Source organism: Bactrocera tryoni, chromosome 5, assembly GCF_016617805.1.
Source record: "Bactrocera tryoni isolate S06 chromosome 5, CSIRO_BtryS06_freeze2, whole genome shotgun sequence".
Classification (NCBI taxonomy): domain Eukaryota; kingdom Metazoa; phylum Arthropoda; class Insecta; order Diptera; family Tephritidae; genus Bactrocera; species Bactrocera tryoni.
This window is the reverse complement of record NC_052503.1, coordinates 74203828-74219470: the sequence shown is the minus strand read 5'-3', so window position 1 is coordinate 74219470 and position 15643 is coordinate 74203828. Positions and strand designations below refer to the sequence as shown.

General features: G+C 32.3%; 1 protein-coding gene across 4 annotated transcripts in view; it reads right to left on the bottom strand.

Moving 5' to 3' along the window:
- LOC120777892 (teneurin-m) overlaps positions 1–15643 on the bottom strand; it is a 512725-nt gene that overhangs the window by 55973 nt on the left and 441109 nt on the right. The window contains exon 1 of one of the 4 annotated variants that reach the window (XM_040109462.1): positions 13130–13350. The exons of the other annotated variants lie outside the window; for them this stretch is intronic. Within the exon in view, the coding sequence (XP_039965396.1) occupies positions 13130–13322 (193 nt within the window). The 5' untranslated portion in view covers positions 13323–13350. Of the gene's footprint in view, positions 1–13129; positions 13351–15643 lie in introns of those variants that run through there. 4 annotated transcript variants of the gene reach the window in all.

Here is a 15643-nt window from a genome sequence, read left to right as displayed (position 1 = left end):
TATAAAAATTAAAAATTTATAAAAAAAAATATTTAGAAACTAGTTCTTCAAAAAAATATGTATGAAAAGTAAAGAAAAGTAAAATTGCTTAAAATAATTTTTTTTTAATTGTTGAACAAATACTTTAAAGAAAATAATAATTTATAAAAGGAGAATTATTAAAAAAAATATTTTTTATTTTAAAATTGGGCCTAGAAACATTAAAAAAAAAAATTAAATATACATACATACATATGTACATACATTTGTATATAAAATTAAATAAAAAAATTTCTTTAAAAAATATTTATAAACGGTAGAGTTGCTTTTCTTATTTTAACATTGCTCGAAAATATTTTTGCTTAAACAAAAATTAATTAAAGAAAGAACATGAAAGAAACGTATTTAAGAAAATATTTTTTGCAATAAACAAATAATTTTTTTCTTCAGAATTAATTTTAGTATTAAACAAGTGCAACAGAAATTTATAAAAAAAAAACGTTTTTTATTTTAAGACACTCAATAAAATTTAAAATTAAAATATACATATAAAAATTGAAATTAAAAATTTTTTATAAGAATATGTATGAAGGGTATACATTTTTTTCTTAAGTTTAAAATTCTAATAATAATATTTTTTTTTTAACAAAAATTAGTGAAATAAAAATCTATAAAAGAAATTTATTATAACGGTTTTTTAACATAGGTTTTTTTTCTTCAAATATAATTGTTTATATTTTTAGCATCAAAATATTATAAGTTTTACTACATCTTTTTTAATTTAGAAATATTTTAATTGAATTTTTGAATTTGAAACAAATTTGTTTTTATAAAAAAAATTTTGCAACAATTAAATTTTTTTATATTTGTCCGAAAAATATTTAATTCAATTAAAATATTTTATTTTTATTTAAAAAAAAATCAAAAAATAATCAGACTCTTACTACCTATACCGATATTTTACATATCCTCGCAATTAAGTATGTGAATGTAAAAAGTTTGAATGGCACAAAGTCTACGAAGCACTTAAAAAGTACACTAATAATTGCCGACGGCAAACTATAGGCACCACACTACAGTTATACGAACTCACACTTATACACACATCCACACACAACAAATACATAAAACAGCCTGCATGCATTGCTATTCATGCATGTGCTTGTGCTTTGCTTTTTCATAAGCCTCAGACCAACTGTGTGTTTACAGTAGCAGCAGCAGCAGCGGCAGCGGCAGCAAACAGGCAGACATCATTAACAACTTCCGCAACTTTGCAATGAATGAATAAGTGAGACCGTATCACCACACACCAACTGACCGTCTGCGCCGAGCTGCCAAAGTCTGGCGCAATAAACCAAATATGTGAAATATGTACTTGAGCTTTTTTGCACATTATTTGCTGTTGCCACACGCTGACTGCAAAAATTGAACAAAATGAACAAACAAATGCGCGCTGCAAACAACTCAGCCAAACCAAACCAATTGCGGGCCAAAAGTAGTGAAGTGTTGGCGGAGCAGAGTGGTGGGGGCAACAGTGCGGGATAAAGTGGGATTGAAAGCGATAAAAGAGTGTTGCTACAATTTATTACATTACAAATTAATGTTGTCTGCTATCGTTGCGCGCACACACACACACACACACTCAGCAACACAAAATAACGCCCGGCATTTGCTATAGTTAATATCCCATAAGCAAATGCTTGCCTTATAGCGGTGTGCTTGTGTGGCGAAATGAAAATTACAGCGAATGCCTGTGCTGCGCTGTGACTGACTGACTCGCTGGTTGACTAGCGGCGGCACGGTTGAGTGGTATGCCGGTGGCGCGCTTAATCCAAAAGCCAAAAGTAATTATATTAAGTAATTGATGAATGTGCAGCGCGCATGCAACAGTGAACGCGAATACGTGTACAGCAGCGCAAATACATGCAGGCAACTATGAGCGCCAAATGAGTTGCATACCACAGCGTTGGAATGACTACAAAGTGCTTGCTGTTATTGTTGTTGTTGTTGCAGGTGCGCTATCTTCTTATTGTTGTTGCGCTGTCTGCCATTAGTAGGATGTAAATTTTGCGTAATTCGCAGCCAAGCAAAAAAAAAAGCAACAAGCACTAGGGGTGCATGAAAAATTACGTATACGCCCTGACAACCGCCGCAGCGCAATTACATGCGGGCTAACGAGTTTTGCTGGCGTCGGTTTTGAGTGCGTGTATGTGTGTGTGTGTGTAGCAAAATTTTCAAGTTCAAAGGCAGTGCGCCAACAAATGCATATTGTGCCACTATAAATTCATGTTGCACAAGGCAAAAATATTGCCAGCCGCGCCGGCTGCTGTGGTGAGAAGTGGGTGCCGTTGCTACGCAGTGCGTTTTGTTTACATTTAGTGCTGTAAATTATCTATTTGCCGGCGCGAGCAAAGCAGCTACCACGGATATAAGCATACGCAAGCGTGGATGACGTCAAAAACAGGAAAAAAAAAACGGGTGAAAAACAGCCGGCAAAGCTGCAGCAGACTGCCAGCCGCCGACACTATAAATTTGCGCTTACAAACGCGCTTAAATGTGTGTAATTTGTAAGCAGATATGTATAATTTTACATATGTATATGTGCATTTTTACATATACGCATGCCTGCACATATACATAAATCTGCATTTACGTATGTAGCTGTGCTTGTATTAACGCATGTGCGCCTACGAAAAGGTCATTTCACCGGCCAAAGGCATGGCAAAGGCTAACAAAGTTAGTTGGATTGCAGCAAACGCGCGGCGTTGTTGGATGTTGAAATGCTGAAGTGCAAAATATGTTGTTTTTTCGCTTTGCTTTATATATAATATATGCGCTGGTATACCACGCATGCAGCTATATGCATTTAAGTTTTGCGCTTTTTAATGCACTGTGCTTACTTTTCATGTCTTTTGGCCACTTGGCGGTCATTGCACTTTGGAGTCGCAATTGAAGTGTGTAAAAACCAGGAATATATGTATATGTATGTGGCTGGCTTTTGGTGGGCAGCGCCTACGCTAGTGCTTTCAAACATTTTTCATGTATTTATAGTATACACTATATATGTACAGTGGACCAATAAAGTTTACATACACCTAGTTCTATTAAATTTCGACACGTTTATTTGTTTCAAAATGGATAAATTTTGTGGTTTTTTTCTATCCATTTCATGATATGTATATTTAGCATTAAATATAGCATATCAAAATATTTTTTTTTTACACAAATAAAAAAAAAATTTAAGTTAAAGCTTAAAATGAGCATAATTTATATCAAAAAAGTTTACGTACACTTATGATTGTTTATATAAATCAAAAGTAATTACAATACTTTTAACGGGTTTTGGCCTACATTTTGTTGCTATTGATGTCTAGGGACATCGTTGTATGCTCCTCACTCAATTTCTAGAATTATTTCCGGATATTTTGATCCACTAAGTCCATGATCCAGCTTTTTGGCCTTATTTTGATGAAAATCGATGTTTTTGAATACGGTTTTCCAAAAAGTTCCAGATATTTTGAATAGGATTAATGTCTAGCGATTGCGGGACCTATGGAGTTAATTTTATTTCCATAACAACCATTCACGTACAAGATAAGTTGTGTGTTTTGGGTCGTTATCCTGTGGTAAATAGAAATGGCTGCTATTAACAGCCGATTTAAGCACACTTAAAATTTAAATCTTATTCTTAAAATGCTCAGATACATATGCTTATACATTTTTGAAATGTACACAAAAAAATAAATCCCCAAACAGTAAGGAATTTGTTGAAGAGTGCTGGTTATCATAGACGAGTCGCGCGTCGTAAGCCATACATATATAAGGTTAATAAAAAGAAAATGTCGGCGTTTGCTAAACAATATTTAAACAAACCGTATTGGTTATGGGAAAACATTGTGTTCACCGACGATTCAAAATTTAATAAATTTGGTTCGAATAGATCACGAAAAGTGTGGAGAAAGATCAATGAAGAGTCGCAAGGACAAAATGTATTGCCAATGGTAGAGCACTGTGGGGGTAATGTTATGGTTTGCGGGTGTATGGTTGCATCTAGAGTTGGACATTTGGACTTTATTAGTGAAAACATGGATAAGCATATGTATCTGAACATTTTAGGACAAAAATTTAAATTTTAAGTGTGCTTAAATCGGCTGTTCATAGCAACAAAGCCAATTTCCAACAGGATACCGACCCAAAATACATGTCTTATCTTGTACATGAATGGTTGTTATGGAAATAAAAATAACTCCATAGGTCCCGCAATCACTAGACATTAATCCTATTCAAAATATCTGGAACTTTTTGGAAAACCGTATTCAAAAACATCGAATTTCATCAAAATAAGGCCAAAAAGCTGGATCGTGGACTTAGTGGGTCAAAATATCCGGAAATAATTCTAGAAATTGAGTGAGGAGCATACAACGATGTCTAGGGACAGTAATAGCAACAAAATGTAGGCCAAAAACCGTTAAAAGTATTGTAATTACTTTTGATTTATATAAAAAATCATAAGTGTACGTAAACTTTTTTGATATAAATTATGCTCATTTTAAGCTTTAACTTTAATTTTTTTTATTTGTGTAAAAAAAAAAATATTTTGATATGCTATGTTTAATGTTAAATATACATATCTTGAAATGGATAGAAAAAAACCACAAAATTTATTAATTTTGAAACAAATAAACGTTTCGGAATTTAATGGAATTAGGTGTATGTAAACTTTATTGGTCCACTGTTTTAAAATAAATTACTTGTTTAATGCATTTTTATGAATGGAAGCTGCATTTGCGTGTATACGTAACCTCATAATGGTGCGCCGGTATGAAAGCAGCGGTCGTAAGTGCAAAGTAAATATGCTTTAATTTTATTTTGTTAATTTTTCTTTATGTGCATTCATGAGTGGCGTACTTTGAAGTCATTTAAGGTTTCAAAACACTTTGGTGTTCCAACGTAACAACGTAGTTTGTTTAATAAAAGAAAACCACAATTCAGATGCCACTAGCAACTGTGATCCCCGAATATTTTGTTTTTATTTGTTTACTCAAGTTACAACTTGCACGGAAGGACAGACAGACAGACAGTCAACCAAATTTCAACTCGTCTCATCATTCTGATCATTTATTTATATACAAGGCGAACAAAACTATTTTACTCTGTAGCAACATGTTGCAAGAGCATAAAATCAAATTAGTCAGTTTTTATTAACATTGATGTTAACAAACTATTTGGAATTGCTTTTGTAATCCTGGGCAAACAACAAATCAATGTAATTTGTTCGTTTTATGTTACAGCAAACATGCCGAGTGATCCTCTGTAATTTCATTACAGCGTGCACAATAGTGTAAGAATGTTACATATTTGCGGATGCCAACGCAGTTGTTGTCTCGTCAGCACGAAGCAGCACTGCAGAAAATAATAAGTGCAATGGAATGACCGAATGTTAACACAATGTCACTCATGTTCGTTAACATTCTCTGCCGTTTGATAGTCGTATGTCGGCAAGTGCGCGTCGGTACGTGATCGCGATCAAAGTGTGTGAAAAAGTAAAAATTAATCAAAAAGTAATAAATTAACCATCTAGTGCAGTTTGTTGAGTATTATTTAAATATTAATTGATTTTGTGAATGTAAAGTGATAAGTGTGTGTAAGTTAATTGCAGTGAAAATGTGCAAATGAAATTTAGCAAAATATGTAGTGCTCAATGTGTGGTTTGGCAAACATGTTTCAACATGTTAGTGTGAAATATTTGCTTTTACTCGAAGATTCTAAACTGCGCGTTATGAACGCAGAAAATAAGTATATAGAAATAAAATTTAGTTTAGTGAGTAATTGATCAATATTGTTGTTATTAAATTGTTTTTAGTGTTTGATCATAGCGCTAAAAAACCCGTCGTGTGTTTAAGTGAAAGAAAGTAAATACTTATGTGCAGGCAATAAAAGGTAAGGGTGGGCACGTACTTATATTTGCCTGTACATCCATTTTATATTAAAACTGTTTATAGTCATACTTTGTATGTTATACACACATACTTACATATATAAATATATAAATGCATATTCATGTTTATATAATTGTGTGAACAAATGCATATAATTACAAGTAAGGAAGTGCTAAGTTCGGAAGAATCAGATGGAATTTCAAATTGCGCTATATAGGAAGTAGGCGTGGTTGAAGTCCGATTTCGCCCATATTCAAGTGATATGATGGCAATATTACATATATGTAAAGATATATTCTATGGTATATATTCACGTACATATGTATGTATGCGTTTTGAAGACAATATATGTTCCTCCTAATTGAAAAAAAGTGATGAATTTGATTTGCAAAAAAATTACATACATATGCACGCAAAATGAATTTCATGCTAATAAATTAGTGAATCGTTTGTAACCAAACCCAAAAAAGACCGAAAGACGTACTTATTTTATTATTCATTCAAATTTGACAACAATACAAGCAGACAAAATTATTTGACTGCTGAAAGCGAGTGAGTATTAACGGCTGCCAGCAGGTGGTTGAATGGTGCTTGAAGTGGTAGCTAATAAAGAAAAACGAGCAGCTGTAGGCTGTAGCTAAAAAGCTGGCTGTTGGAAAAGGTAAGGCTGTTGAAAAATGTGCGAAGCGTGATGACTGGGTGAGGTAGCGCGGCTTGGCGGTGACACGCATGTAATTAGCGTTCACTTACTTAGGCATATATCCACTAAGCCGATTCCACTGAACTAAGAAGCGCGCTATGGTGACGCGCGGCGAGATTTTTCCGTTCAAGCGCCTCGGATTTGCTAATACCTATATGTGTCTGTGTGATTGTTTGCTACTTTCCGTCTTTTTGCGTATTTTAATTTGCAGCAAACGATGAGGTATTTTACTTTTGTAAGCTACAGCCGCACATTCGCACGCATTTCACATATACATACGTGAATAATCGCATTGGAGTGCAAAGAATAAATGCTGGAGGGGTGCGCGTTCAAAACGAGAAAAAAAATAGCGTAAGCTTAAATGCAATTTTTTTAATGAAAAAAAAAAACAAAATCTGGTGTGAGATCAAGGTAGCTATAGCGAAATGAAAAGCAAATGTAATTGAAAATATGCGGGTAGGAGGTTGCAGTGGAAACGCGCCACTTCCGTCGCAAAACAGCTCATTTGCGGGTATGCCAGTACTAAAGCAAGGACTGATGACTGCTTCTCTGGGCTGTTGCGCTCAACCACACGCAGTTTAAGGCAAATAAGGAGGCTTTTGATACTGTATATACTATATAAGTAAGCACACATAAAAGTATTACGTTGTCAGTGTTTGGGACGTTGATGTGCGACAAAGAAAATTAAACGTGTCTGGTAAAAAGCGATTCAACGCCGCTGACAAATGCTGACAGGCTGCGTTAACTGGGTAATAATCAAACCACAGTCATTTATATGCATATGTATATGTGTATGTGTGTATTGTTGTGCATTAAAAAGGCTCGAAAACCTACAACAAATCGCTTTTAAATTAATCATTAGGCGCGTAAATGAAAGCAGATGAAAAGTAAATAATATTAAAAAATATAAAAGAAAGTAATGAATAAAGAAAGCACGAAATGCGTGCAACACTTCCTTGTTTGTGGCTTGTGGTTTCTTTAATTAAATTTGAACATTTTTGCGTAATGCTCTGCACCAAAACAAATCAAATACGCCTTATGTTGGCGGCAGCTGAACGGACTACTATTTGTTCCTTTTACCGACACTTGCTATCAAAGCAAGCAAGTAATAGGCAAGAAAGAGTGTGTGGCGCTGAAAATTAGCTGGCAATTAAGCGCTTAAGCGCGGCTTAGACGACCGCAAGCCAACGTAATGTTGGCAATATTATTTAAAAATTAGTTAACACAGACTGTTAAGCTCTTTTTTTGAGTTACTAAGCGGCTAGGTATTTTTGAAAGAAAAAAGAAATATATTTAATGCACGCTGCTTACAAAATATGCACAATTTTTCTTATTCTGACATTTTTGATGTGATATATTTTTGTATGTCTACTATCATTTGAAGTGAGTTTCATAATTTCTTTTCGGCTTTTTTTTCAGATGAAGCAATGCTTCACTCTCTACGTGACAACTCTAAGTGAAAATAACCAAACAAAAATACTCAGAAGTTGTGAATACTTCATTTTCTGGGTGAGTTTTGAAAAAATTTTCTAAAATTTCAATTAAATGTGAAGCTATAATTTCGAAAATTTAATTATTTTTAATTGTGAGTGTGTGATTTATTATTTTTTTAGCACCGTTTATGCAATAAAACGTCACATTCTACATCTCTAGTAGCCAAAATTAAGTGTTTTATATTAGTTTAAATGTGAAAAATGAATAATTTTAATGCTTACTTTTAATAAAAATATCACTTTAGATATTATTTAATATAGAAAGTGCTTTTTCTTTCATAAAACTACTGCGCCTTACTAAGCCTAAATGAATGCTTCATAAATACACTTTTTCACTGCCGCTTTGATTTATTATTCTTAGTTGCTATTGAGTTTGTTTATTTTTAATTGTGAAGCTATTTTATGGGATTTTTTGTCACCGTTTACTCATTGAAACGTCAATCTTTACAAATTTTAATTTTTCCTTTTGTTGAAAGTATCACTTTAGTTACTATTTCTTAGCAAAAATGCGTTTTCTTTCATAAAATATCTCTGTGTGTGCAACAGTGCCTTACTAAGCCTAAATGTATGCTTTGTAAATACACTTTTTCATTTCCTTTCCGTTTATTATTCTCGGCAGTTATTAGTTTAGCTTATTTTTATTTGTGTTTGCGTATTTTTAATTAGGTTTTAATTTCCGGTTCAAGCAACAATAATATATGTGTGCGCCACCGCTATATTTCCGCCAAATTTGACAGCTTAAAAAAACTAATTTCCCTTTTTAACAAATGGAAAAGCTACTCATTTGTATGCAAGATGTGTTGTAAAGAAATCAATGAAAGAAAATTGCGCAGCAGCAAGGAAGAAATTTTATTTTTATTTCATTAAAAATTTAATATTTGCCGCACAAATCCTTTTTATACCCAGAACAGGGCAGGTTAAGGTTGCCATGATGGTTGTAATAAATCACTCAGATTTGAGATATCAACTGAAACTTTACATACGTACTTTCCTTTCGAAGAAGCTGTTCATTTGTCAGAACGGGCGATATCGGACGACTATAGCATATATCTGTCATACAAACTGGCATATGAAAATCGAGGCCTTGTATGGAAAAGTTTTTTATCTGACTAGATATCTTTATAAAACTCGACATGGATTATTGCTTAAGGCTACGGTACAAACTCCCAAGAAATGGTTTTGATCGGATGACTATCGCATATAGCTGTCATGCAAACTGAACGTTCACAATCTAGTGCTTGTATGGAATAGTTTCTTATTTGATAAGATATCTACACGAAATTGTACACAGGCTATTTTCAAAACTAAAACTATAACCTCTGAAAAAAAATTTCAGATCGGACCACTATAGCATATAGCTGCCATACAAACTGAACGTTGAAAATCAAGTACTGGTATGGAAATTTTTTATTTATGAAGGGTATTCTAACTTCGGCATCAAAGTAGAGGTTTTTTCTTGTGTTTTCTTCTAATACTACTAATGTGTGAGTAGAACTTTTCAAAAAGGATTACAGCTGCAAGGTTATTTGTTTCGCTGGGCACTTAGAGTAGGTACGAAGAAATTAAAAATAAGTTGCCATTGCGCAGGAAGTATTTTTTAATTATATGATATGTATGCATGTATATCTTTATGTTATGTATAGTATGCATTCCTTTTCGCTCCATTTATTTTTAATTACCGTTTTAGAAAATTTGCCAGCCAAGCAAATCAAAGAATTGAAATGAAGCTTTGTATTTACATATCCACTGTTTGCCAAAAGCCTGCAGCCAAATCTTAATGACTTTGACGTCTTTGAAGAAAATTCTATAAATATGTGTGTGTTGGGGAATTTCAATATAGAAAGTATATTTTCATTTTGGTTACTAAAATAAAAGCTGCTTTAAGCAAAGCTATACGGATTTTTTCTTTTGAAAAAAAAAACAAACTTTTTTTTGAAACTTGATTGTTTTTTGAAAATTTGATTTCTTTCCGTTTTTTGTGTTATTGAATCCAGATGTTGGTTTTAATAAACTTTTTTGTGTTATATAATTCCAAAGATATTTTTTAAGTTTATTTTGAAATATATATGATTTTTTTTCAATTTATTACTCTGTATTTTTTATTCTTTTATTTTTTTTATTTACAATTTTTTTCAAGTTTATTTTAAATATTTATGATTTTTTTTTGTTGATTTATTATTTTTGGTCTGAAATGTGTGTTTTTTAATTTATCATATTTTTTAATTTTTCTAAAATTTTTTATTATTGAAAAATGATTTTAAAATACATTTTTTGTGTTATATTATCCAAAAAGTATTTTGAAATATGTATGCATTTTTTTAGTTATTTTCTTAAATATGCGTTTTTTTTATTTTTATATATTTTTTGAATGTTTTTATATTGTTTACCATTTAAAAATTACTCTAATACATTAAACGTATTTTTTAAATTTATTTTTAAATATGCATATATGGATTTTTGTAAATTTTTTATTTGTTTTTATTTTTAAAACGTGTTTTTTTTAATTTTTTATTTTTTTATTTATTTTTAAAAAGCATTTTTTAAGTTTTTTTAATATACATACATACATAGTTGAATTTTTTTTCTATTTTTTTATTTATTTCTTAAAATATCTGTTTTTCAAATTCGTTATATTTTTATTTTTAATTTTAATTTTTATTTTTTTTTTTATATTATTTAAAATACATGTACTCATTGATTAATTTTAATTTTTATTTTTTTTTTATATTATTCAAAATACATATACTCAATGAAATACCTTTCCTTGCACTGAAAATTATGCTTCCACTTTCACTGGCATACAAAAACATATTTCAAGTGGTCCATGGAGACTATATCATTTGTATATTTACATACACAAATACACATACATTTCTATCTATTTTTATCTCCAAAAATTGAACAAAAACCGTGCTCTCAAACGTAATGTCTGAGCTGTGTTTGACTTGTAGACGCCATATGCGGTGTCAAATAACATTAGGGCTGTGCATAAGGCAGCAGGAGTTGAAACTAAATTTAGAAAATTTGGTAATCATGTTGATTTATGCAGCAGAAATGTATTGTGTGAATTTTTCGGTGATATTGATGTGCAATTGTTTCATATTTCATATAATTTGGTATACATGGGAACGGCAAGAAATCATAGATGGCATAACAATTCCCAACTCTTCAAAAATATTCAACTACACATATACTTAATATATATTTTTCTGAAAATTATGGATTTTCTCCAATTCTAATAGATATTTTGCATGTTCGCTTAGCTGTCGAAGCTAATTCCATTTCCATTGCCACTTCCTACTTCGTCCATTTATTGCTCACACACACACTCGTTGCATAAAAAAATTTCTAATGACAGCAGCGGCGTTGGTGAGCGTCACGCTTGCTTCTCAAGTGGCTAAAATTATAAACGAGCGAAGGTAGTTTGCTGGCAGTTACTATTTTAAGGTCATAGCATTCTTTATTGGTTACTTTTATTAACACAGAATTTTTATATTTTTATTCAAATGCATTTTTTACTCTATTTATCCACGCCAACACGCAACACATTACACTTTAGCGCCGCAGAGTTGCATGAAAGCGACGTACCCGTGTGGCAATATAGTTATTGTAATAAATATGGTAATTTTTTACGATATTTATTTTGAAGCGCACGAAGGAAATGCGAATAAGGAAGTAGCGGAATGCACAAAAGTGTAACGGAACGTACTGGCATATAAGTAAATGGAAAGAAATGTCGATAAGGTGGTGTTAGAGTAGATAGAAGTCTTCAAAGATGCAAGCAGAGAGTCCGAGAGAGTGAAAAGTAGCGATAGTATGAGAGTGGTGGTACGAAAAGAGATAGGAAATTGAGTGAACTGCTTAGTAGTGTGGTGAAAAGGAGCGAGAGAATGAGAGCGTTAGTACAAAAAAAAAAAAATAGAAAATTGAGTGAACTACTAAGAAGTCTTCTAAGATGCAAGAAGAGAGTGCGAAAAGTAGTGAGAGAATGCGAGCTGGAGAGTGAAAACGGTTGAAGGTTGAGTGAACTTCTAAGTAGTGTGGTGTATTGTGTTCAATATGAAGGTGTGAGAGCAAGATATGAGCCGAAACTAATAATATTTGGAAGAAAATACTAATAAATCTCTAGCAAGATGAGCTATATCACTAAAATTGAAGTGATATTTGAAGAATTCTTTAAAATGTGGTGTGGTGAATTGTGTTGAATATGAAGAAGAAAGCAAGAAATGAGCAGTTCCAAAAATATTCGAACAAATTGGTAGCAAATTTCTAGCATAAAAATTTAAGTGATCTTCTAACTTGATTTTAAGGAATCGTAAGCATTTTAAGCACTTTGAAAATATTAAGTTATATATATTTACTCATATTGCTTTTCCTTACACAAATGATACCACGGCACCTTTCTTGTATGTCCTTGAGAGATCTTTCTTTCTTTTACCGTTGGCTTCCAATACATAAGAATGAATATCTGCGCTCATTTCGTAAAAGTGCGTTTCTAATGCTTAAGACGAACGCCTGCTGACAGGTAGAACCTTCACAAACGAGTTATGGTGAAGAAACTAGCGCACCCATAGCTATATAGCGGTGAGTTGAAGCGGCAACGTGTTGTGGGGTCACTTGCCTGCGTGCGCGTCTCAACGCTTGAATTTCTGTTTACCTACCTCAATAGAATTGCCCTTGCGTGGCAATTAAGCGACGTAGACACGCACAACGTTGGCGTAAAAATAGTGTTAATAGGGAAATTATAATAAATATGAAATAAATTCGTGGTAACGACTTGACAGGGTAAATAGTGGTCCAAACAGTAAAGTAATGCGGCTAATTAATGCGTTTGGGGTATGAAAGTTTGCTTACATTTGTGTAAATAAAGGGTGCATAATGCACTGTGCTATGCGATTTTGCTATAATATCTATGCTAAGCTGGTTTTGGCGTTAATTTGTTTTGCAAATATTATGTTGTAATAAAATAATCAGTCAGCTCGCTGAAAAATATATTTTTTCTATGTTATGCCACTTACTTTTACGACTTGTGTCATAATTTCGTCGAAGTTCATAATATTCCGGCGTCTCGTAGTTTTGTATGAAATCGTAATTCTCGTGTACTTCATAGCCTTGTTGAGTTTGATAACTCCGACGTGCTTCATAATTGCTGTGGGGGTCATAATGCCGACGCGTTTCATTATTACGACGCGCTGCGTGATTTTGGTACATTTTATGTTTTTATTTGGAAACTCTTACTAATTTTTATTTTATTTTTAAAATCATTAGTGGTTAACACAGAGGTAATATTAATTTTCTAGGGCTAATTGCAATCTTTTTTAATATATTTTAAATTTCTACACAATGAGATCAATATTTCCAGAAATTCAATTAGAAACAGAAAATAAATGTTGTTGTTGCTGCATATTTCTTTCTGGGTTACTGTGAAGGCATTAGTGTTATAATTTTTTTTAATTCTTTGTTTTTTTTAGTTTTTGAAAATTTTTTTTCAAAATCTTTTTTTCTTTTAATTTTTGAAAAATTTTATTTTTATTAATTTTGTTTTATTAAAAGCTTTTCATGATTTTTAAACAAATTTTGCTAATAGCATGATATAAAGTATCATATATATTTTTCAATTTTTTTTTAAATTTTTTTGAAACTTAAAAATTTTTTTTTTCGAAATTTCGAAGAATTTAATGTTGTTATTTTTGTTTTATTAGCAGAATTTCTTTATTTGTTAATCAATTTTGCTTATAGCATGATATAAAGTAGCAAATATATTTTTTAATTTAATTTTTTTCGATTTGTTTTCCAAATGTTTATTTCGAATTTTTTACCAATTTTTTTTGAAATTTTATTTGGGATTTTTAAAATAAAATTTCTCCATTTTTCTCTGGTAAAACCTAAAGCTCGCCACTTTCTAGTTTGCAGCCTATTTGTAATATTTTTTTTACAACATTTTTTTATCCATCAAAATTATGTTTTGCTTATAAAGAAGTATTTTGTTTCTGTTATTTTTCGTTTTATTAAGAGAATTATATAATTTTTAACTAATTTTACTAATACTTGTAGTTTGTATATCACTTCATTATCAAAAATATTTTTCACTATTTTTTTGATTGTTTTTTAATTTTATTTTTAAAATTTTTTTTTCGTATTTTTTTGTCCAATTTTTTTTTGTCAAAAAAAAATTTTTTTTTTTAATTTTTTATCAATTGCTAACAGTCTTCATTTTTCACTTGTTAAAAGTTCGCCACTTTCAAACTCTATTTCATCTTCTTCCATTTATTATGTTTTTTCTTACAAAATTTTCTTTTCATTCACTTCTATAGCCATAGTTTAGTACATCGTCTTCACCGCCTACAACTTCTTGCCTTTGTTAGGCCTCTTCTACAAACATTATTTGCATGCTAAATCACCGCTTTTGTCCCAAACGCGCGCACACATACACAGCAATAAGCGCATGTACCTGCACACAGCCAGCTTTATGCAGCTATGGCATGTATACACACATATCCATGCTTATCGAATTCAGCATATCGCCTCAGCGCTGCCGCCAACAACAAATATACATACACACTTGCGCTGCGCATACGAGTCCATACCAGCACAAACGAACAACTGGTCGAACGAACGAAACAACACTAACACTAGCGTTGGCTATGAAAAACGTGGGAGCGCTAGGCAGGCAATAAGGATATCGGCATGATCAATGGCAAGAGCGGAGAGCAGAGAGCGAGAGTGACGTTGAGTGGCTGTGGTGAGTGTTGGTGTGGTGTGTTGTGCCGTTGTTGGTGCTGACTCACATGCAACTCACTCAAATCAACATGAGTATGTGGAAAATCAAGTGTGGCATGTTCTTACTACTTCTTATCCGCTTTTGTTTGTGTTTTGCCGCATTTTCTTTGCTCAGCTGGCTTGCCTACCTGCTGCGCGCCGCACTGTTGTTTTGTTGCATAGGCTTAGTGTTGTTGGTAAATGCTTCATTCGGCGCTATTTCATTCACTAACTTTTCAGCATATCTTTTTTTTTTGAACATGTTTGCTTATTTGTTTTGTTTTTGATTTTCGCTTTCCACTTTAGTTGTTTGTCAATGTCGCTTTTCATATTCATAGTGCAGCAATTACCCATTTCCAGCGGGGAGAAGTGCTCGACTGAAAACTGCTTTGCTGAATTTAGCGATTGTGTTTTGTGCCTATTTTTGATTTTTGTTCTTTTATTAAGTAGACATCTCTTTTGTAGAATATGTCTACAATAAACATTTAGCAAAGTTTATCCCTCACCATTTTGAAGCTTATTTTCAGCTTTTTTTCAAACTATTACTATATATACTCTATACCCATGAAGTTGGTTATACTCAGAAGAAAGCTAGGAGTCTCTAAAAAAAATGTATATACAAATGATTAGCATGACGGACTGAGTCGATCTGGTGTCAGTTAGAGTTTAAAAAATTCTTAGAAACATAAATAGAAGTTTCTGGTGGCACTTTTGGTTAATTAACCGGTTGCTTAAGCGGTAGGTGGCTTGCTGGGGTGTAGTAGCTAGTTTGT